This window comes from Nicotiana attenuata, unplaced genomic scaffold (genome assembly GCF_001879085.1).
Source record: "Nicotiana attenuata strain UT unplaced genomic scaffold, NIATTr2, whole genome shotgun sequence".
Taxonomy (NCBI): domain Eukaryota; kingdom Viridiplantae; phylum Streptophyta; class Magnoliopsida; order Solanales; family Solanaceae; genus Nicotiana; species Nicotiana attenuata.
Genome location: NW_017673710.1, coordinates 24952 through 48717, shown reverse-complemented (window position 1 = coordinate 48717; position 23766 = coordinate 24952). Strand labels below are relative to the sequence as shown.

At 43.3% G+C, this 23766-nt stretch overlaps 2 protein-coding genes across 2 annotated transcripts; one reads left to right on the top strand and one right to left on the bottom strand.

Annotated features, from left to right (window-relative positions):
- Positions 1-15136: 15136 nt before the first annotated feature.
- On the bottom strand, positions 15137-18515 carry LOC109217088 (profilin-3). The gene is made up of 3 exons (XM_019381317.1): positions 18158-18515; positions 17487-17624; positions 15137-15504 (listed from the first exon to the last, which is right to left on the bottom strand). Exons 1-3 carry the CDS (start codon positions 18284-18286, stop codon positions 15370-15372), a joined length of 402 nt encoding a protein of 133 aa, XP_019236862.1. The 5' UTR covers positions 18287-18515; the 3' UTR covers positions 15137-15369.
- Positions 18516-19061: 546 nt separating this feature from the next.
- Positions 19062-21752, top strand: LOC109217087. Its single transcript, XM_019381316.1, has 4 exons — positions 19062-19447; positions 19542-19729; positions 19919-20057; positions 21458-21752. Exons 1-4 carry the CDS (start codon positions 19062-19064, stop codon positions 21750-21752), a joined length of 1008 nt encoding a protein of 335 aa, XP_019236861.1.
- The last annotated feature ends 2014 nt before the right edge of the window (positions 21753-23766 follow it).

Below are 23766 nucleotides of genomic sequence, written 5' to 3'. Positions count from 1 at the left end.
GTGGGCCCGGGGGCATTTTTTTGACCTTTTGGGGTAAATTGATGAAAAAGCTATAATTAGTCATTGGGTCTGGTTTAGCACATATTGATATCATGAAGTCCTCATTGCATAGATTTGGTCGAGTTGGAGCTGAATTCGAGAGGGAAAGCGGTCGTGGAGGATTGTATTGGCCGTGGAAGTTGAGGTAAGTGTTTGGTTAAACCCTAGCTTGAGGGAATAGGAGTCGAGTCTTGTTTGCTAATTGCTAAATGATCGAGTACGGTGTATAGGCATGGTGACGAGTTCCTATACATTGGGGTCTAGTATGACCGTGAGTCCTTATATGTGAGTTGTTTGGATATTGTTGTGCCTTCCATGTCATTGATGGCTTTTATACGTGGTAAATATATTGGGAATGATATTGTGATTGTAGAACTTCGTGGAGCATTGGCTCGGTCTGAAATACAAATGGTGAGAGCGTGTGAAATGAGGAATGCCTTAGAGCTTGACACGAGTGCTAAGGAGAGTTAGGATATAAAAATGAGAGAAAAAGAGAAATAACGATTTACTCTTGCATGGTTGTCATTAGTTGTTTGTGTACCCTTGTTGGGATTTCTTTCCAAATACTTGTTTACTCCCTTGCCCTTTATTTGTGACTGTTGCTTGGGCAAGGTTGAGAGGTATACATTATGGTTCGGGTTGCACGACGCAACAATGTTATATGTGGATCGGGTTGCACGCCGCAACAGTTATAATTGTGGATCGGGTTGCACGCCGCAACAATGTTATATGTGGATCGGGTTGCACGCCGCAACAGTTATAATTGTGGATCGGGTTGCACGCCGCGACAGTGATAATTGTGGATCGGGTTGCACGCCGCAACAGTTATTGATGCAAATGTGTTTAGTGTCAGTATTAGTTTCTTGTTCGCTTTAAATTGTAAGTTGCACCTAGATTGATTACTTCGGATTTACTGTTACTGTTGTTATCTCCCCACAACATGTTTCCCCCTCCCATATTTATAGTTGTTTGGTATCTTGTTTCCGTTGTATATTTATAACTGCACAGGTTTATGTGGTGTCCAGTCTAGCCTCGTCACTACTTCGCCGGGGTTAGGCTAGACACTTACCAGCACATGGGGTCGGTTGTGCTGATGCTACACTCTGTGCATTTTTGCACAAGTCCAGGTATTGAGCAGCAGCTGCAGCATTAGCACGGGGGCGCTCCTTCAGTCCAGAGAGACCCGAGGTAGCTTGCAAGCGTCCGCAGGCCCGACGTCTCCTCTTTATGCTCTCTTTTAGACTGTTGCCTCCTTGTCTCGAGGCAAACAACTCCTATGTTTCTTTCAGACCTTTGTATTTAATATATTCTTAGTGGTTCGTGAGTGATGTGACACCAAATCTTGGGTAGAGGCTTTTATTAACTGTTCCGCGTTTGATTCTGAGTTGTAAATCAGACTTCCGCTATTATTCTTAGTAAATTTCATGTTCTATATTGATGCTATAAATTGTTAAATTAATTGTTTAGTGATAAAAAGGTAAATAAGTTGGCTTGCCTAGTTACCACGAGTAGGCGCCATCACGATCCCGATGGTGAGAAATCCGGGTCGTGACAAGTTGGTATCAGATCTCTAGGTTACATAGGTCTCACAACTCACGGACAAGCTTAGTAGAGTCTGAGGGATCGGTACGGAGACGTCTGTACTTATCCCCCAGAGGCTGCCAAGTTAGGAAAAATCTCTCCCTTTGTTCTTTCTTGTCGTGCGGTTTGGTTTCTCAATGCTAATTGGACTTCTACTCTGTTTCCTCGCAGAATGGCGAGAACCCGCGCTTCCTCATCTTCAGACCAGCAGTCCGAGCCCCAAGCAGCTCCCGCTAGGGGCAGAGGACGAGGCCGTGCTAGAGGCCGAGGTAGGGGCAGAGCTCAGCCTCGAGCAGCAGCAGCAGCGGCGGAGCCCCAGGTCGGTTTTGACGAGGAGGTTCCGGCCCTAGCCCCAGCAGCGCCAGTGGGCCCAGCTCAGGTCCTAGAGGGGTTTATAGCCACCCCAGTTCTTCAGGACGCTTTGGTCAGATTGGTAGGCTTTGTGGAGAGCGTCACTAGAGCGGGTTTGCTTCCAGTAGCACCAGCCACTTCTCAGGCTGGAGGAGGAGTTCAGACTCCTGCTACACGTACTCCGGAGCAGGTAGCTCCCCAGGCTCAGGTTCCAGTGGTTCAGCCAACTGTGGCAGCTCAGCCGGGTATTGTGGCTCAGACCGGCGATGGAGCGGCTATGTCCGCAGATGCTTTGTGGAGACTGGATAGGTTCACCAAGCTCTTCACCACCACACTCACCGGTGCTTCTTCGGAGGACCCCCAGGATTTTTTGTATAGCTGCCATGAGGTTCTTCGGATTATGGGTATTGTGGAGACCAATGGGGTCGACTTCGCCACTTTTTATCTAGCAGGATCCGCCAAGACTTGGTGGAGGGATTTGTGTTTAGCCAGACCAGCGGGGTCGCCAGCATTGACATGGGATCAGTTTGCAGAGTTGTTTTTGGAGAAGTTTCTCCCAGTTACTTAGCGAGAGGCTTTTCGCAGGCAGTTCGAGCGCCTCCAGCAGGGCTCTATGTCAGTCACTCAGTATGAGACCCGATTTATCGATCTAGCTCGCCATGCTATTGTTATACTCCCCACTGAGGGAGAGGGTGAGGAGATTTATTGATGGTTTGATTCAGCCGATTCGTCTCCAGATGGCTAGGGAGACTGGTAGTGAGATCAGCTTTCAGGAGGAGGCCAATGTGGCCCGCCGAGTTGAGATGGTTCTGGCACAAGGGGGTGGCCATAGAGTGGACAAGAGGCCCCGTCACTCAGGTCGTTTCAGTGGTGCCTCATCTGGAGGCAGGGATTCTTATGATAGGGGTCAGCCCTCTAGGCCTTTCCAGTTAGCCCTCCAGGTTTCTCAGGGTGCCCCAAGTGATCGTGGTTACCGTGGGCATTATTCTGATCAGCAGACCCTCAGTGTACCGTCAGCTCCCATCAGCGCACCGCCACTTCAGAGTTTCCGTGGAGGTCATTCAGGTCGCTAGGGCCAGCCATAGCATTCAGAGGGGTGTTATGAGTGTGGTGAGTATGGTCACATCACGAAAGCTTGCCCGAGATTGAGGGGCACTCAATCGCAGCAGCAGGGTCCCCGTCCTATGATTCAGGCACCGGATGGTCCACAGCCAGCTAGAGGTGGAGGTAGAGGCCATAGAGGTGGAGGTAGAGGCCATAGAGGTGGAGCTCAGACCGCCAGGGGCGAAGGTCAGCTAGCAGCAGATCGACCTAGGGATACAGTTCAGGGTGGTGGGGCTCAGCCCCGTTGCTATGCACTCCAGGCTAGGCCCGAGGCAAAGGCCTCAGATGCAATGATTATAGGTACGGTTCTGGTTTGTGATCGAGATGCTTCAGTACTATTTGATCCAGGATCTACGTATTCATATGTATCATCTTATTTCGCACTATGCTTGGTCATGCGTAGTGATGCTTTGGGTATTCCTGTATATGTGTCTACACCGGTGGGTGACTCTATCGTGGTCGACCGAGTCCATCGTTCGTGTGTTGTAGTGATTGGGGGTCTTGAGACCCGTGTAGACTTGTTGCTCTTAGATATGGTTGACTTTGATATCATTCTAGGTATGGATTGGTTATCACCCTATCACGCTATCTTGGACTGTCATGCCAAGACCGTGACTTTAGCCTTACCGGGTATGCCTCGCTTAGAGTGGAGGGGGATTCCAGGTCATTCTACCCGTAGTGTCATATCGTACGTGAAGGCTCGACGTATGGTCGAGAAGGGATGTCTGGCCTATTTGGCCTATGTTCGTGATTCCAGTGCTGCGGTCCCTCCCATAGATTCTGTGCCTATTGTCCGGGAGTTTCCCGATGTTTTCCCTTCGGACCTGCCGGGTATGCCGCCCGATAGAGATATCGATTTCTGTATTGATTTGGCTCCAGGCACCCAGCCCATTTCTATTCCGCCATATCGTATGGCCCCGCCGGAGCTGAAGGAGTTGAAGGACCAATTTCAGGATTTTTTAGTTAAGGGTTTCATTAGACCCAGTGTTTCGCCTTGGGGCGCGCCAGTGTTATTCGTCAAGAAGAAGGATGGTTCGATGCGGATGTGTATAGATTACCGGCAATTGAACAAGGTAACAATTAAGAATAAGTATTCGCTGTCGAGGATTGATGATTTGTTCGACCAGCTTCAGGGTGCCAGGGTATTTTCCAAGATTGACTTGAGATCTGGCTACCACCAGTTGAGGATTAGGGCATCCGATGTCCCTAAGACAGCTTTCCGTACTCGGTACGGGCATTACTAGTTCTTGGTCATGTCGTTTGGGTTGACCAATGCCCCAGCAGCATTCATGGAGTTGATGAACCGAGTGTTCAGGNCTGCTCGGAGTATCTTCTTTGCTAAGTAAAAACAATTCATGTGCGGCCCACAGGTCCCTGCTCAGTATATTTTTATATCCAAATTGTATATTAAGTGTATCCTGGGTTTGTCTGTATATTCAATTTATATAATATATAAAAATGGTATATATATCACTTTTACTTGGAAAAATATCACGTATCAACTTATACATGCATGATAATTGTATTATATTTTTGTATGTATATATATATATATATATATATATATATATATATATATATATATATATTGTAATGTAACGTATAAAAATATATATACATCGTTTCCTAAGTTTTGAAAATGTATTCTAAATATATATTTGTGACGACCCAAAGGGTCATCACCTGTATTCCTACTCGCTCTGTATTTCTGAGGTCGTGAAAACCTCACTTGGGGGTTGCCTCGAGTTTGTGTGCGCAGTCCGGGCGCGTAGCCGGAACGTTTAAATATGAATTTGTGAGAAAAATAATAAATTCTGATGTTTTAATTGATTAAGTTTGACTTCGGTCAACGTTTTGGGCAAACGGACCCGGACTCGTGATTCGACAGTCCCGGAGGGTCCGTAGGAAAATACGAGACTTGGGGGTGTGCCCGGAATCAAATTCCGAGGTCCCGAGTCCGAGGAATGAATTTTTGTGTGAAATTATTTTTTGATAATAATTAAAGAATTGGAAAGTGTTATTTGTTTAGAAGACTGTGCTGTTGGGCTCGTATTTTGGTTCCGACGCCCGGCACAAGTCTTAAATATGAGTTAAGNCTGTGAAGTTTGGTTAGATTTGGACGTCATTTGACGTGTTTTGGACTAAAAACTCTAAACTTGATGTTTTATAAAAATTGGAAGGAAATCCTGGGTCTTGAGGCCTAATTTGATGATTATGATGTTGTTTGGGCGATTTGATCGCACGGATGAGTCCGTAGGATATTTCTGAGTTTATATGTATGTTCGGTTTGGAGCCCCGAGGGCTCGGGTGAGTTATGAGTAGGTCCCGGGAGGTCTTAGGCTAGAAAGATAGCAGATGGTTGCAGGTTCAGGGGTTGCAGGCCCCCAGCGCGGCCGCGGTCATTTCCGCGCGGTCCGCGCTGGAAGCCGCGCGGCCGCGGTGCTTTTCTGCGTGGTCCGCGTGCCTAGGTTCAGAGGGCCAGTGAATTCTAGGTCGACCAGCGCGGCCGTGCACCAAATCAGTGCGGTCCGCGCTGGGTAGGTTCAGAGAGTCATTTTTCTTCCCTTCCTCGGCGCGGCCGCGGTGCATTTTTGTGCGGTCCGCGCCAGTCTTCAGCACAGTATATAAAGTCGGGATTTTCAGTCATTTTTCACTTTTTTTCAAAACCCAAAACATAAGAGGCAATTTTCCAAACGATTCCACTTCTTCAAAACGATTGGTAAGTGTTTTCTAACTGATTTTCTTTACTCCTTAACATCCTTAAACATAATTTCAACTTCAAAACAAAGATTTTAATGGGGAACTTGGGAATTTAGGGTAGAACCTAGGTTTTCTAAAATTGGGGGTTTTGGACCTCAATTCGGGGTCCGATTCCAAAATAACTTACATATTTGAGTTCATGGGGGAATGGGTAAACGGGTTTTGGTTCGAACCTCGGGTTTTGACCATGTGGGCCCGGGGGCATTTTTGACCTTTTGGGGTATATTGATGAAAAAGCTATAATTAGTCATTGGGTTTGATTTGTTTAGCACATATTGATATCATGAAGTCCTTATTGCATAGATTTGGTCGAGTTGGAGCCGAATTCGAGAGGGAAAGCGGTTGTGGAGGATTGTATTGGCCGCGGAAGTTGAGGTAAGTGTTTGGTTTAACCCTAGCTTGAGGGAATAGGAGTCGAGTCTTGTTTGCTAATTGCTAAATGATCGAGTACGATGTATAGGCATGGTGACGAGTTCCTATACATTCGGGTCTAGCATGACCGTGAGTCATTATATGTGAGTTGTTTGGATATTGTTATGCCTTCCATGTCATTGATGGCTTCTATACGTGGTAAACACATTGTGAAAGATATTGTGATTGTAGAACTTCGTGGAGCATTGGCTCGGTCTGAAATACAAATGGCGAGAGCATGTGAAATGAGAAATGCCTTAGAGCTTGACACGAGTGCTAACGAGAGTTAGGATATGAAAATGAAAGAAAAAGAGAAATGACGATTTACTCTTGCATGGTTGTTATTGGTTGCTTGTGTACCCTTGTTGGGATTTCTTTCCAAATACCATTTTACTCCCTTGCCCTTTATTTGTGACTGTTGCTTGGGCAAGGTTGAGAGGTATACATTACGGATCGGGTTGCGCGCCGCAACAATGTTAATTGTGGATCGGGTTGCATGCCGCAACAATGTTAATTGTGGATCGGGTTGCACGCCGCAACAGTGATAATTGTGGATCGGGTTGCACGGCGCAACATTGATAATTGTGGATCGGGTTGCACGCCGCAACAGTGATAATTGTGGATCGGGTTGCACGTCGCAACAGTGATAATTGTGGATCGGGTTGTACGCCGCAACAATTATTGATGCAAATGTGTTCAGTGTTGGTATTAGTTTCTCGTTCGCTTTAAATTGTAAATTGCACCTAGATTGATTACTTCGGACTTACTGTTAATCTTGTTATCTCCCCACAGCATGTTTCCCCTCCCATACTGTTAATTGCCTTGTACTTCGATTTCCGTTGTATATTTATAATTGCCCAGGTTTATGTGGGGTCCAGTCTAGCCTCGTCACTACTTCGCCGGGGTTAGGCTAGGCACTTACCAGCACATGGGGTCGGTTGTACTGATGCTACACTCTGTGCATTTTTGCACAGGTCCAGGTATTGAGCAGCAGCAGCAGCATTAGCAGGGGCGAACCTTCAGTCCAGAGAGACCCGAGGTAGCTTGCAGGCGTCCGCTGGCCCGGCGTCTCCCTTCTATCTTTACGCTTTGGCTGTCATCTCATTGTACCCGAGATAAAAATATTATGTTTCTTTCAGACTTTGTATGTAGTACTCTTTAGATGTTCGTGAGGATGTGACTCCAGTCCCGGGGTAGAGATATATGTGTTGGAACTTCTGTATTATTGATCATCTATCTACATTTAAGTCTTCCGCTTATGATTTTAATTCCGTCGCATTTATTTAATGCCGTTAATGGTTAAAAAGGAACATGTGTTTAATGAAATTGCTAATTAAGTTGGCTTGCCTAGCTCCTATTAGTAGGCGCCATCACGACTCCCGAGGGTGGGAATTCCGGGTCGTGACAAGTTGGTATCAGAGCTCTAGGTTACATAGGTCTCATAACTCACGGACAAGCTTAGTAGAGTCTGAGGGATCGGTACGGAGACGTCTATACTTATCCCCAGAGGCTGCCAAGTTAGGAAAAATCTCTCCTTTGTTCTTTCTTGTCGTGCGGTTTGGTTTCTCAATGCTAATTGGACTTCTACTCTGTTTCCTCGCAGAATGGCGAGGACACGCGCTTCCTCATCTTCAGACCAGCAGTCCGAGCCCCAGGCAGCTCCCGCTAGGGGTAGAGGACGAGGCCGTGCTAGAGGCCGAGGTAGGGGCAGAGCTCAGCCCCGAGCAGCAGCACCAGCGACGGAGCCCCAGGTCGGTTTTGACGAGGAGGTTCCGGCCCCAGTCCCAGCAGCGCCATCGGGCTCAGCTCAGGTCCCAGAGGGGTTTATAGCCACTCCAGTTCTTCAGGACACTTTGGTCAGATTGGTAGGCTTTGTGGAGAGCGTCACTAGAGCGGGTTTGCTTCCAGTAGCACCAGCCACTTCTCGGGCTGGAGGAGGAGTTCAGACTCCTGCTACACGTACTCCGGAGCAGGTAGCTCCCCAGGCTCAGGTTCCGGTGGTTCAGCCAGCTGTGGCAGCTCAGCCGGGTATTGTGACTCAGACCGGCGATGGAGCGGCTATGTCTGCAGATGCTTTGTGGAGACTGGATAGGTTCACCAAGCTCTTCACCACCACATTCAGCGGTGCTTCTTCAGAGGACCCCCAGGATTTCTTGTATAGCTGCCATGAGGTTCTTCGGACTATGGGTATTGTGGAGACCAATAGGGTCGACTTTGCCACTTTTCGTCTAGCAGGATCCGCCAAGACTTGGTGGAGGGATTTCTGTTTAGCCAGACCAGCGGGGTCGCCAGCATTGACATGGGGTCAGTTTGCAGAGTTGTTTTTGGAGAATTTTCTCCCAGTTACTCAGCGAGAGGCCTTCGCAGGCAGTTCGAGCGTCTCCAGCGGGGCTCTATGATAGTCACACAGTATGAGACCTGGTTTATCGATCTAGCTCACCATGCTCTTGTCATACTCCCCACTGAGAGGGAGAGGGTGAGGAGATTTATTGATGGTTTGATTCAGCCGATTCGTCTCCAGATGGCTAGGGAGACTGGTAGTGAGATCAGCTTTCAGGAGGCGGCCAATGTGGCCCGCCGAGTTGAGATGGTTCTGGCGAAGGGGGGTAGCCATAGAGTGGACAAGAGACCCAGGTCGTTTCAGTGGGGCCTCATCTGGAGGCAGGGATTCTTATGATAGGGGTTAGCCCTCCAGGCCTTTCTAGTCAGCCCTCCAGGTTTCTCAGGGTGCCCCTAGTGATCGTGGTTACCGTGGGCATTATTCTGATCAGCAGTCCCTCAGTGTACCGTCAGCTCCCATCAGCGCACTGCCACTTCAGAGTTTCCGTGGAGGTCTTTCAGGTCGCCAGGGCCAGCTACAGCGTCCAGAGGGGTGTTATGAGTGCGGTGAGTATGGTCACATCAGGAGAGCTTGCCCGAGATTGAGGGGTACTCAGTCGCAGCAGCAGGGTCCCCGTCCTATGATTCAGGCACCGGATGCTCCACAGCCAGCTAGAGGTGGAGGTAGAGGCCATAGAGGTGGGGGTAGAGGCCATAGAGGTGGAGCTCAGACCGCCAGGGGCGGAGGTCAGCTAGCAGCAGATCAACCTAGGGATACAGTTCAGGGTGATGGGGCCCAGCCCCGTTGCTATGCACTCCAGGCTAGGCTCGAGGCAGAGGCCTCAGATGCGGTGATCACAGGTACGGTTCTTGTTTGTGATCGAGATGCTTCAGTACTATTTGATCCAGGATCTATGTATTCATATGTTTCATCTTATTTCGCACCATGCTTGGTCATGCCTAGTGATGCTTTGGGCATTCCGGTATATGTGTCTACACCGGTGGGTGACTCTATCGTGGTCGACCGAGTCCATCGTTCGTGTGTTGTAGTGATTGGGGGTCTTAAGACCCGTGTAGACTTGCTGCTCTTAGATTTGGTTGACTTTGATATCATTCTGGGTATGGATTAGTTATCACCCTATCACGCTATCTTGGACTGCCATGCCAAGACCGTGACTTTAGCCCTACCGGGTATGTCTCATTTAGAGTGGAGAGGGACTCCAGGTCATTCTACCCGTAGTGTCATATCGTACGTGAAGGCTCGACGTATGGTCGAGAAGGGGTGTCTGGCCTATTTGGCCTATGTTCATGATTCTAGTGCTGAGGTCCCTCCCATAGATTCTGTGCCTATTGTCCGGAAGTTTCTCGATGTTTTTCCTTCGGACCTGTCGGGTATGCCACCCGATAGAGATATCGATTTCTGTATTGATTTGGCTCCAGGCACCCAGCCCATTTCTATTCCGCCATATCGTATGGCCCCGCCGGAGCTGAAGGAGTTGAAGGACCAATTGCAGGATCTGTTAGATAAGGGTTTCATTAGACCCAGTGTTTAGCCTTGGGGCGCGCCAGTGTTATTCGTCAAGAAGAAGGATGGGTCGATGCGGATGTGTATAGATTACCGGCAATTGAACAAGGTAACAATTAAGAATAAGTATCCACTGCCGAGGATTGATGTTTTGTTCGACCAGCTTCAGGGTGCCAGGGTATTTTCCAAGATTGACTTGAGATCTGGCTACCACCAGTTGAGGATTAGGGCATCCGATGTCCCTAAGATAGCTTTTCGTACTCGGTACGGGCATTACGAGTTCTTGGTCATGTCGTTTGGGTTGACCAACGCCCCAGCAGCATTTATGGAGTTGATGAACCGAGTGTTCAGGCCATATTTGGACATGTTCGTGATAGTCTTTATTGATGATATTTTGGTGTACTCCCGCAGCCGGGAGGAGCACGAGCAGCACCTTAGAGTGGTTCTTCAGACTCTAAGGGATAGCCAGTTATATGCCAAGTTCTCCAAGTGTGAGTTCCGGCTGAGTTCAGTAGCATTTTTGGGTCACGTTGTATCAGCTGAGGGTATTCAGGTGGATCCGAAGAAGATAGAGGCAGTCAAGAACTGGCCTAGACCAGCATCAGCTATGGAGATTCGAAGTTTCTTGGGGTTAGCAGGCTACTACCGTCGGTTTGTGGAGGGGTTTTCATCTATTGCAGCCCCGATGACTAGGTTGACCCAGAAGGGTGCCCAGTTCAGATGGTCGGAGGAGTGTGAGGCGAGCTTTCAGAAGCTCAAGACAGCCCTGACTACGGCACCGGTGTTGGTCTTGCCCACAGGATCTGGGCCTTATACCGTCTATTGTGATGCTTCCCGTATTGGACTTGGTGCAGTATTGATGCAGGATGGCAAGGTTATAGCCTATGCTTCGAGGCAGTTGAAGGTTCATGAGAAAAACTATCCAGTGCATGATTTAGAGTTGGCGGCTATTGTCCACGCCTTGAAGATTTGGAGGCACTATTTGTATGGCGTGACATGTGAGGTGTTCACAGACCACAAGAGTCTTCAATACTTGTTCAAGCAGAAGGAGTTGAATTTGAGAAAGAGGAGATAGTTGGAGTTGTTGAAGGATTATGATGTCACTACTTTATATCATCCTGGGAAGGCCAATGTGGTGGCCGACGCTTTGAGTAGGAAGTCAGCCAGCATGGGCAGTCTTGCTTATATTCCAGTCAGTCAGAGGCCGCTTGCCTTGGATGTTCAGGCTTTAGCCAATCAGTTCGTGAGACTGGATGTTTCTGAGCCCAATCGTGTGTTAGCTTGCACAGTTGCTCGTTCTTCGTTATTGGAGCGTATTTGTGATCGGCAGTTTGATGATCCCCATTTATGTGTCCTTAGAGACACGGTGCAGCGAGGAGGTGCCAAGCAGGTTACCTTAGGTGATGATGGTGTTTTAAGATTGCAGGGGCGAGTTTGTGTGCCCAATGTCGATGGGATTCGAGAGTTGATCTTAGCGGAGGCCCACAGCTCCAGGTACTCTATTCACCCGGGCGCCGCGAAGACGTATCAGGACTTGCGGCAGCATTATTGGTGGCGTAGGATGAAGAAGGATATCGTAGCATATGTGGCTCATTGTTTGAATTATCAGCAGGTTAAGTACGAGCATCCGAGGCCTGGTGGTTTACGTCAGAGGATTGAGCTTCCCGAGTGGAAATGGGAGCGGATTACTATGGACTTTGTTACTGGACTTCCTTTGTCCCGGAAGAAGTTTGATGCGATATGGGTTATTGTTGATAGGCTGACCAAGTCAGCGCACTTCATTCCCGTGGCAGTCTCCTATTCTTCTGAGAGGTTCGCTGAGATCTATATTCGGGAGGTTGTTCGCCTTCATGGTGTGCCCGTGTCTATCATTTCGGATCGAGGTACGCAGTTTACCTCACGCTTCTGGAGAGCGGTTCAGCGAGAGTTGGGCACAAGGGTAGACTTGAGCACAGCATTTCATCCCCAGACGGACGGTCAGTCCGAGCGGAGTATTCAGATTTTGGAGGATATGCTCCGAGCTTGTGTTATTGATTTTGGAGGTTCGTGGGATCAGTTCTTGCCTTTGGCGGAGTTTTCTTACAACACTAGCTACCAGTCGAGCATCCAGATGGCTCCTTATGAGGCTTTATATGGTAGGCGATGTCGGTCTCCGGTTGGATGGTTTGAGCCGGGAGAGGCTCGGTTGATAGGTACGGATTTGGTTCAGGAGGCCTTGGACAAGGTCAAGATCATTCAGGAGAGGCTTCGTTCAGCACAGTCTAGGCAGAAGAGTTATGCAGACCGTAAGGTTCGAGATGTAGCTTTCATGGTTGGTGAGCGGGTATTGCTCCGAGTGTCGCCTATAAAGGGCGTGATGAGATTTGGGAAGAAGGGCAAGCTTAGCCCTAGGTACATTGGCCCGTTTGAGATTCTTGACCGAATGGGAGAGGTGGCTTATAGACTTGCGTTGCCACCCAGCTTATCAGCCGTGCATCCAGTTTTCCATGTATCCATGCTTCGGAGGTATCATGGCGATCCTGCCCACGTGTTAGATTTCAGTTCTGTCCAGTTGGACAAGGACTTATCCTACTGGACAAGGACTTATCCTATGAGGAGGAGCCGGTAGCTATTCTGGACCGGCAGATTCGTCAGTTGAGATCCAAGAGTTTTCCTTCTGTTCGTGTTCAGTGGAGAGGTCAGCCTCCTGAGGCATCGACCTGGGAGTCCGAGTTCGACATGCGGAGCCGTTATCCCCACCTTTTCCCCAACTCAGGTACTCTTTTCTTTTGTCCGTTCGAGGACGAACGGTTATTTTAGAGGTGGAGAATGTGACGACCCAAAGGGTCATCACCTGTATTCCTACTCCCTTTGTACTTCTGAGGCCGCGAAAAACCTCATTTGGGGTTGCCTCGAGTTTGTGTGGGCAGTCCGGGCGCGAAGCTGGAACGTTTAAATATGAATTTGTGAGAAAAAAATAATAAATTTGATGTTTAAATTGATTGGGTTTGACTTTGGTTAACATTTTGGGCAAACGGACCCGGACTCACGATTCGACAGTCCCGGAGGGTCCGTAGGAAATTTTTGGACTTGGGTGTGTGCCCGGAATCAAATTCCGAGGTCCCAAGTCCGAGAAATGAATTTTTGAGTGAAATTGTTTTCTGAAAATGAATTTTTGAGTGAAATTATTTTCAGAAAATAATTTCACGTAAAAATTCATTCCTCGGACTCGGGACCTCGGAATTTGATTCCGGGCACACCCCCAAGTCTCGTATTTTCCTACGGACCCTCCGGGACTGTCAAATCACGAGGCCGGGTCCGTCTGCCCAAAACGTTGACCGAAGTCAAACTTAATCAATTAAAACATCAAAATTTTATTATTTTTCTCACAAATTCATATTTAAACGTTCCGGCTACGCGCCCGGACTGCACACACAAACTCGAGGCAACCCCCAAGTGAGGTTTCCACATCCTCAGAAATACAGAGTGAGTAGGAATACAGGTGATGACCCCTTTGGGTCGTCACAATACTCAGAGTGGTATATATATATATATATATATATATATATATATATATATATATATATATATATATATATATATATATATATATATATATATATATATTATATATATATATATATATATATATATATACCTTCAATAATTGAGGAATAATAAACATAAACTATACATAATAACATGGAAAACTATAAAACGATGGGTAATATCCAGAAACATAATTTAGATTAAAATAAGTAACTTACATGTTTACAGGAGAGAAGATTTCCCTTTCGGGAAACCCAAAAAGTTTACTGGACTTGGGAATTAATATCTGGCACACACAAGCATAATGATTTATTTATTTTACAAACTCGAGGTAGAAACTACTAAGGCATACATAAGGAATATTTTACAAGGTATATTACAAGATGTTTGAGGATGGTGGGGATGAAGAGAGTATTTTGGTGCTTCGCTTTTCTTTGAGAGTGTTCTTTCTCTTGTAGTTGTGTCTTCTCTTCTTCTCTCTTTTATTAAATATTAAATATTATATTATATATATATATATATATATATATATATTATATATATATAATATTATATATATATATAAAACTAAAACAGAATACAATTTACATACAATTAAACTACAATTTTACTACAATTTCGTAAGCATATTGTATATACTTACGAAATTCAATCTGAAATTCAGCCAAAACCAAGTCTAATCTGCACCATACACCCTCAAAATTGAGAAATAAACTCCAAACAATATTCCCAATTACTTGCAACAACACCCAATCCAAACAAATAATGGTTTTTGAAAATTCAAATTCGAATTCAAAATTTTATGATAGATTAGTGTTCGAATCTTTAATTCCTACGACCTGGAGGTTACTTCAATAGGTTGATTGGCAGAAGACAACTTTTAAGACTTATCTTATTGAGAGAGAAAGATGCTGAGAGAGAGTGATGAAGAAAGAAAGAAAAATTGATGAGAGAGCCGGTAGTGAGGAAAGAGGAAAAGAGAGAAAAAGGAAAAGTATGTAACTAAATTCCTAATTCAAGGCACTAATAATGGATTGTATATAATTTGTAAGTAATCCTTGTTTAGGGTGAGTAATGTACAAAACAAAGACAATTTTGATAAATAAGTTTCAAATATTGTATAGGAAGGAAAAAATCGATGTTAAATATATCTCCATATCTGATTTACTCTTTTTCTAATTTTTATTTCAAGGTCCATTTACTACTAGTAATTTGCTTTGTGTTAGGAGTTAGGACAGCGAAGAGCACAAAGTTGAATCAATCATTTAACTATGTCTCAACCTCAAATTAGTTAGGTCAATCATAAAGTTCGGTTTATATATATCCATCTTATTTTATTCAAGTCTTACTCAAACGATACTACATAGTCAAACTACTGCACTATTGACCATCAACCTGTTTCAGCTTTTCTATCAAAATTTGATAGGGGTTTTTCTTGGAGAAACTCATATAGAGAGGTAGCTGAAGAGCTCGAGGTGGAATACTTCAAAACAGAGGAAAGCAAGTTACCCCAAACAAGAAATCCAATTAAAACATCAAATTTATTACAAACGCGGTAAACAACTGATCAATACACAAAACTGTTTCAGTAAAATATATCCATAAATTTATAGCAAAGAGGAAATAGCAACCGTTAGACGGCCGCATTAGGCTTAGTTATTTTTGTCAAAAAAAACCCCAGTGACACTTTGGCCCTATAAGATGGAGATGCAATCACCAAATACAAAATTTTAATTATGGGATGTCAAATATCAATAACCCTGGTCAACGAGGTAGTCTCCAATTTTCTCAACTACCATGTTACACTGTCCTGGAGTCACTGGCTCTTCATATATACCAAATATCAGAGCTTGGTTTGTTTTCTTGATGGTTATCCCACCAGATCCCTACACAAAAAAAGACTTTACAGTTAACTCAAAGGAAACAGATTGACAATATCGTCAGTAGTAGTAGTACAGTTAAACCTCTCTATAACAATCTCATTTTTTCGGATATTTTTTGGTTGTTATAGTGATAAAAACAGGTTCGAGAAATTTTTTACTTTTATAGTGAATGACTATTATATAAGTATGCTATTATATAGAGGTCTGACTGTACTCAAATTTAAACAGATCCAAAAGAGTGTTATGGGATATCTCATGGGGTCCAAGATAAGCAGATTGACAAAGAAACCTTGAAAGCATATTATAGATGCAACATTAATAAGAAAGCATATCAGCATTTCCACTTTAATGGAGGGTCCCTTAGGTAGGTTCATATGATCTTTATGCAGCTTATTAGTATTGTATGGTCATCCTTAGAAATAGTTGATGTTAGAATGATAAAAAGCTTAACACGTCTCATCGTTGTTACAGTTTTCATAACCTATGTTCTTTCCGAAAATGTCGCCGGGTGCGTGTTGAATCTTTCAAATATAGTATATTTTTGGAGGATCCGACACGGATGCAGCTGCATTTTAAAGAGTCCGCGCAACATAATTCATAACCGAGGAATAGAGAGCAGGAAAGTTCATTAAATATGCTCAGTTGCTTGATGTAAATTTTCAAGTCAATGTCACCAAATAAATGTACATGATTTAAACCTAAATACAATGTAACAGTAAAATTATGCTAGTATTTTGCAATATATAAAAGGATTTACAAATTACAACCCCTCGGAAAGATCATTAAAAGAAAGAATGTTGATACGAATTAAATGCAAGGATTAATGCACAACAACACAGTAATTATCCAGTGAGTTCCCATACGTGGGGTACGAGGAGGGTAGTGTGCAGTGGCGTAGTCACTCTATAAGTTAAATATTACTTTATATAGCTATAAATTATATTTTGAACACCCTTAACACAATGGAGTGATGCAGTCCAGCTATTTAGGGTATTCAAAGTGACGTGTTGTTCACACGTTCGAAGTTCTACCCATTTTATTTGCCAAAACTAAACGGAGACCACCATGTATGGTCTAATTGATTCTTTTTCAATCTAAAAAATTTCCTAATAAAATGACTCTCAAAACTAAAATTTCTGTTGAAATAAACAACTAATCTTAAAAGTAAATTTTAACTATATTTCTTAAATGAATTTTATAATTTAAAAGTCAAGTTCTACAAAAATGTCTTCAGCAAAAGCTCTATACAAATTACAAATTCTCTCGACTCTTTTTCCTTTGGTCTTATACTTACTTTTATTAGTAAAATTTCTAATGTTGTCTTTTTGTTATTTTAATTTTTATTTACAAAATTATAGTTCTATTAAAAGATTTTTTTTGTTGTTTAGTTAAATATTTCGTAGTTTGATCCAAAATTTTTGGTACACCTTTCACCGGCAAAAAACATTTATTGACTTGTTTAAAATATGAACACCCTTAACGAAATTCCTGACTATGCCACTAGTAGTGTGTACGCATACCTTACTCCTACACGAAGGCGGATCAAGGATTTTTATAACATGGGTGCACCACTAAAAAGAGGAGAGAAAAAGAAGTATTATGTTAGATTTGATCCCTGCTCCTCTAGGTAAATAACTCAACATCAACCAAGTGCACTATTTAGCATCTTTGGAGCATGTGTGCCAGCAGATAATATTAGACTAATTCTAAAAAATATGTACATAAAATACATAGTTTGGCGGGAAGATCATGGGTTCACGTGCCCCATGTATTTGTATATAAATCCGCCTCTGCCCCTACACTGGGAGCGCAGAGAGTGGGTGAAACAAGGATTAATACACAATTCTTCTGAAATGTGGCAAACATCTATTTCTAGAGGGTAAGAAATTTGATAATATCTAAAAGGTCAGGAGTTCTACAGCATAAGATTTAGCAGATTTGAAAATTAAAAAAAGAGTGAGTTACAGGAAAAAGAAAAAGAAAACCTTTTTCCCACGGATGACAGCGCCAGGTTCTCCTTGGATTACCATGTACTTTGCTCCACCAAGGAATAGCCCAGTGGGAGCTAGAAATCCAGGTTCATCAAAATCCTTCATGATATTCGTAATCTCCTCTGGTTTAAACTGAAAACACAAAACGCAGCACATAATACTCGTCAACAAGTTCATATGATGACAGAATGAACGTAATTTGGCATCGAGATTATGATATTAACTACAACAGTAATTTTCTATGGTTTGAACAGTTTCTCGTCATACATTATGCATTGCACTTGAGTAATTTGGATTGAAATTAAACATAACATACATTAGATTGCTTCTTAGGACACTATATAGTGTCAATATGGGGGACACACACGATAATATCATACGTAACAAACAAACTTTTCTTATATACATACTACATTAATTTTCGTGAATGTCGATTGATACCAAATAATCATAGATCAAAACTCATGAAATTTTACACAAATAACAAATTATGTACACCATAAAAAACAGATCTAATTGAACGAATGAAAGAAAAGCACAAAAAGTATACTTTCCGATAAATCATTTGCTTCAGACATCTAGGGACAACAGAGATAAAATTAGAACGATACAGAGAGAAATGTGAAACGAACAGATCCTTAAGACAAGGTTTTATTAGAAAGAACCTTAGGGAAGGCGGGGCTTTGAGCCCAAACGCTACCATCATGTCCGAGAATAGCCGCGGCGGCAAGGTGCTGGCCTTGGCCGTCAAAGTCGACCATCAAGTGATCGTCCACGTAGGTTTGCCACGACATATTTTCAAGAATGTTGTTGTGTTTTTCTAGTCCCTTTGTTCTTGATCTTCAGAACAATATTTAATTCAGGCTTTGGTTGTTTCAAAGTTCAATGGTGCAATCGTGGAACGAAGAGTATAAATAGGACTGACTTGTTCGGAAAGTTGGGAACGCCAAAGTGTTGGTTTGAGGAAGAGAGAATGATGCGGGGAGTAACAAACACACAGGCGGATCTTAATTTTTTAGATGATATGAATACACATAAAAAAAAATTATATACTTATTTAGGGTTTACATTTGAGGTAGTAGATATATCGTGTATTCGCTAATTAATATTTTCGATCCATCTAAGATTCGAAGTATAATATAAATGGACCTGCTTTTCAACTGTCCATGGATGGAGTAAGGTAACAAAATCTTTTCTACTTTTGGTTCCAAATAATTGTCTAATTTAATATTTATATATGAATGTAGAAAATATAAAATGAGGATATCATATTTTTTATGCTAGGAAAGTAAATATTATAAACAACTAAAGCATAGTGCCAGGGACAAGCCTACAGGCATGCTTTACATATTCTCAACAAGTATTGTACAAAATATACATCAACAACAAAAGGTTAAAATGGCATGGCATAGTCGTTTTTACGGATGATTATTGAAGAAAGCGGCTTAGTTGAAACTAGTGGAAAGCACAAACGAGGAGGAAAAGAGGACGAATTTGGAATGTTATAAGAAGGCAAAGAAAGAAGCGAAGTTAGCAGTTACGGCGGCCAAGACTGCTGCCTTTGGACGCATGTATGCGGAACTTGGGAGCAAAGGCGGGGACAATAAGTTGTACAGGTTAGCCAAAGTGAGAGAGAGGAAGGCTCGTGACTTGGACTACGTGAAGTGCATCAAAGACGAGGACGACATACTATTGATGGAAGACACCCATATTAGACGAAGATTACAGACATACTTCCACAGACTGTTGAACGAGGAGGGGGACAGAAGCATTGTGCTGGGTGATTTGGAGCACTCTGAGAGTTTGTGCGATTTTGGCTATTGTAGGCGTATTAAGGTCGAAGAGGTTATGGGAGTGATGCATAAGATGAGCAGCGGAAGAGTGACTGGGCCAGACGAGATCCCCGTAGATTTCTGGAAGAGTGCGGACTGTGCAGGCGTGGAGTGGCTTACTGGGTTGTTTAATGTTATCTTTAAGATAAAGAAGATGTGGAGTACGATGATTCCCTTATACAACAATGGCGATATCCAAAACTGCAATAACTATAAGGGTATCTCAAGCTGATGAGTCATACTATGAAAATTTGGGAGAGGGTGGTGGAAGTCAGGGTGAGGAAGAGTGTGTCTATTTCCAAGAATCAGTTTGGATTCATGCTAGGGTGATCGACTATGGAAGCCATTCATCTGGTGAGGAGACTGGTATAGTAGTATATGGAGAGAAAGAAGGACCTACACATGGTATTTATAGACCTAGAAAAGGCATATGATAAAGTCCCGAGGGAGGTTCTATGGATATGTTTGGAGGTTAGCAGCGTTCCGGTAGCATACACAAGGGTAATCAAGGACATGTATGATGGTGCTAAGACTTGGGTGAGGACAAGGGGAGGTGACTCAGATCACTTTTCAGTAGTGATGGGGTTGCACCAGGGATCGACTCTTACCCGTTCTTATTTGCTCTGGCGATGGATGCGCTGAAGCGGTATATTCAAGGGAAGGTGCCATGGTGCATGTTATTTGCCGATGACATAGTGCTGAATGATGAGACGAGGAGCGGGGTCAATGCGAGGTTAGAGGTCTTGAGAAAGACCCTAGAGTCCAAAGGTTTCAAGTTGAGCCGGACCAAAACGAAATAGTTGGAGTGTAAGTTCAGTGACGAGACTTGATGTGAAGTTTGATACCCAAGTCATCCCGATGAGGGGTAGTTTCAAGTATCTCGGGTCTAAAATCCAGGGTAACAGGGAGATTGATTATGAGGTCTCCCACCGTATCGGTGCGGGGTGGATGAAATAGAGGCTCGCATCCGGTGTTTTGTGTGATAAGAATGTGCCACCAAGACTTAAGGGTAAGTTCTACAGAGTGGTGGTTAGACCTACTATGTTGTATGGGGCTGAGTGTTGGCCAGTCAAGACTCCCATGTTCAGAGGATGAAGTAGCAGAAATGAGGATGCTGAGATGTATGTGTGGGCATACCAGCAGAGATAAGATTAGGAACAAAGTTATTCAGGAAAAAGTGAGAGTGGCCCCCGTGGAGGACAAGATGCGAGAGTTGAGGCTGAGATGGTTCGGGCACGTGCAAAGGAGGAGTACAGATGCTCCTGTTAGGAGGTGTGAGAGGCTGAGAAGGGATAGAGGAAGGACGAAGAAGTATTGGGGAGAGGTAATTAGGCAGGATATGACGCTACTTCAGCTCATTGAGGACATAACCTAGGACAGAAGGGTGTGGAGGTCGAAGATTAGTGTAACGACCCAACTGGTCGTTTTGAGAAATTGCGTCCGATTCGGCAGTTTGAGGTCACCAGTAGCTTTACACAGTGTTATATGACTTGTGTTCATCAGTGGTTCGGGTTTTTGAGAAGTTCGGGAAGGATTTTTAGAAGTGACTTTCATTTGGGAAGCTTGAAGTTGAAAGAATTGACCAAGGAGTTGAATATTGAGTATTTAACCTCGGATTGGAGTTTTGATGATTCCGATAGGGTTGGGTGGTGATTTTGGACTTAGGCGTACGTCCGGATTTGATTTGGAGGTCCGTAGGGTAATTTGAAGCATTTTGGCGAAAATTGGAAAGTTGAAGTTTTGGAAAATGGAGAAGTGTGACCCATAGTTGACTTTTGTGATATCGGAGTCAAAATGCGATTCCAAGAGTTGGAACAACTCCGTTATGTCATTTGGACTTGTCTGCAAAATTTGGCGTCATTCCGGGTTGGTTTGATAGGTTTCGGCACGAGTTTTAGAAGTTGGAAGATTGGAAAGTTCATAAGTTCGACTCATGGTGTGATTCGTCGTTTCGGCGTTGTTTGATGTGATTTGAGACCTCGAGCGAGTCCGTGTTAGGTTATAGGACTTGTTTGGGTGTTTAGGCGGGGTCCCAGGGGCCTCGGGTGTGTTCCAGGTGGGCTACGGGTCATTTTACCTTATTTTTGAATTGCTGTTTGTTGTCTTCTGGTATCCTTCTTCGCGATCGCGAAGAGTCCCTCGTGTTCGCCAAGTGTTTCTGTTGACTACCTCGAAACCCTTCATCGCGTTCACGATTATCCTCCCGCGTTCGCGCAGGCCTCGTTTCTTGTTCTTCGCGTTCACACTCTTTCCCTCGCGTTTGCGAAGGGTTCTTTCTGGACAGCCTCACTTTCCTCTTCGCGTTCGTGAGCCTTCTGCCGCGTTTGCAAAGCACAACTTGGCAGCTTCCACTCTTCTTCTTCGTGAACGCGATCCTTTCTCCGCGTCCGCGATGCACAAAGGCCTGGGCAGAATATATATCTTCTAAATCGAGGGTTAGGCCATTTTTATCATATTTTGACTTGTAGAGCTCGGTTTTGAGTGATTCTTTGTGGGGTTTTCAAGAAATTCGATTGGGTAAGTGTTCTCCACCTAGTATTTAATGTATTTCATGATTTTATCTTCATTTTTATCATTTAGTTTGTGCTTTGGGTTGAGGAAAATGTTGGTTTTTGAAGAAAATTTCTAAAATGAAAAATCATGATTTGAGGGACCAAATGGTATTGGAATTTGATAAATTTTGTATGGTTGAACTTGTACCGGAACGGGTATTCGGTTTTTGTAAAATTTGTCGGGTTTCAAGGTGCGGGATCGGGGGTCGACTTTTGGACCGATATTTAGAATTTGATAAAGATTGAGGCTTTATGATCCGAAATAGTTTCTTATGTGTTCTATTTGTGCTTTGAAGTTATTTTGGTTAGATTTGAGCCGTCCGGAGGTCATTCCACCCGAGAAGTTCATTTTAGAGTATCAGTTTGCATTTTTTGATGTAAATCTCATGCCTAAACTTTTGTGTGGGATTTCCCCTTAGGATTTGAGTCTCCTATGCTAAATGTAGTCCGTGTACGCGAAGTGACGAGTGCGCGCTCAGACTTATTTGTGGAAAATTTGCCTTTTAGGGTTCTTAGGTCCTTGAATTCACTAAGTAGGAAGTTATTCTGATATGATTGAGTTTCCTATTTGCTAGTTTCACCTCTACATGCTATATGATGTTATTAGCACTTCTTACCTCTTATTTGTTATTTGGCCCTTATTTGCCTTAATTGAAGTGATTGCCTTCCTTATTGTTTTTGTCACTCCTTAATTGTAAGTTCCTCTATGACTTTGTGCATATATGCTACATGTCCAAATTATTGTGGTTGCCTGTGTAGTTATCACGTGCCTTACATGTCTTGTTGTTTTTGTAAAGGTTGTTGTATTCCTTTAATTTTTACATGATTCTCTTCTTGCCGTGTACTCATACTTTTGGTGGTAGAAATTCTTGTAATTGAGTTGTTGATTTGTTGTTGTTGATTTAAATTATGTACGGTGGGATCGGGTTGCACGCCGCAACAGGAGGAATAAGGGTGATATATTAAGGAGGAATAAGGGTGAATTGATGTATGGTGGGATCGGGTTGCATGCCGCAACAGGAGGAATAAGGGTGATATATTGAGGAGGAATAAGGGTGAATTAATATTATATGGTGGGATCAGGTTTTGCCGCAACATATTATGTTAATTATTATGATATTGATATTGTACGGTAGGATCGGGTTGCACGCCGCAACAGGAGGAATAAGGGTGATATATTGAGGAGGAATAAGGGTGAATTGATATTGTATGGTAGGATCGGATTTTGCGCCGCAACATACTTTGTATTTTGGTATCCCCTGTTTTACTGCATTTACTTTAGTTCCTTTGTGCAAGACTTTGATAATTTGTATTTCTTGTTTTCACTGAGCTTTGAGGATCGAGTTATGGTCATTGATTTATTGACCTGCCGTTATTTCCTGAGTGCTTTTTCTAATACTATTATTCTGGTGAATTAATTTAGAAAGTAAAATTTACTATGTTGAGTCATTTCCTCCTGCCTTGCTGAGTGGTTAGTAATATAGTGATTTAAAATAAATGAATTAATATCATGTTACCTTGTATGACTTTTAAATTAGAACTCGCCGTACATATTCAATATTGCAAATTCTAATAATTTATATTTTATTTCAATTGGTTTCTCAACTAAACTTTCTTAACCATCTGAGGTTGTATTTTACTTAAAAAGGAATTGCTAATAAGTTTTAATTTAATAAATCCTATATTAAAGGCAATAGCTTATTCTACATTGTATTTTTTTATTATTATTTAAAAAAGGTATTTTCTTTACTCAAATGATTTCCAAAAGTAGCTTCATCTTTTTTCGCTGATTTCCTATTGGGTCTAGAAACTGTAAAACTACCTTATGTATATAAATGGAACCTCTTGAATATTTTAAATGTGCGTTTGTTACGGATATTATGTACTGAG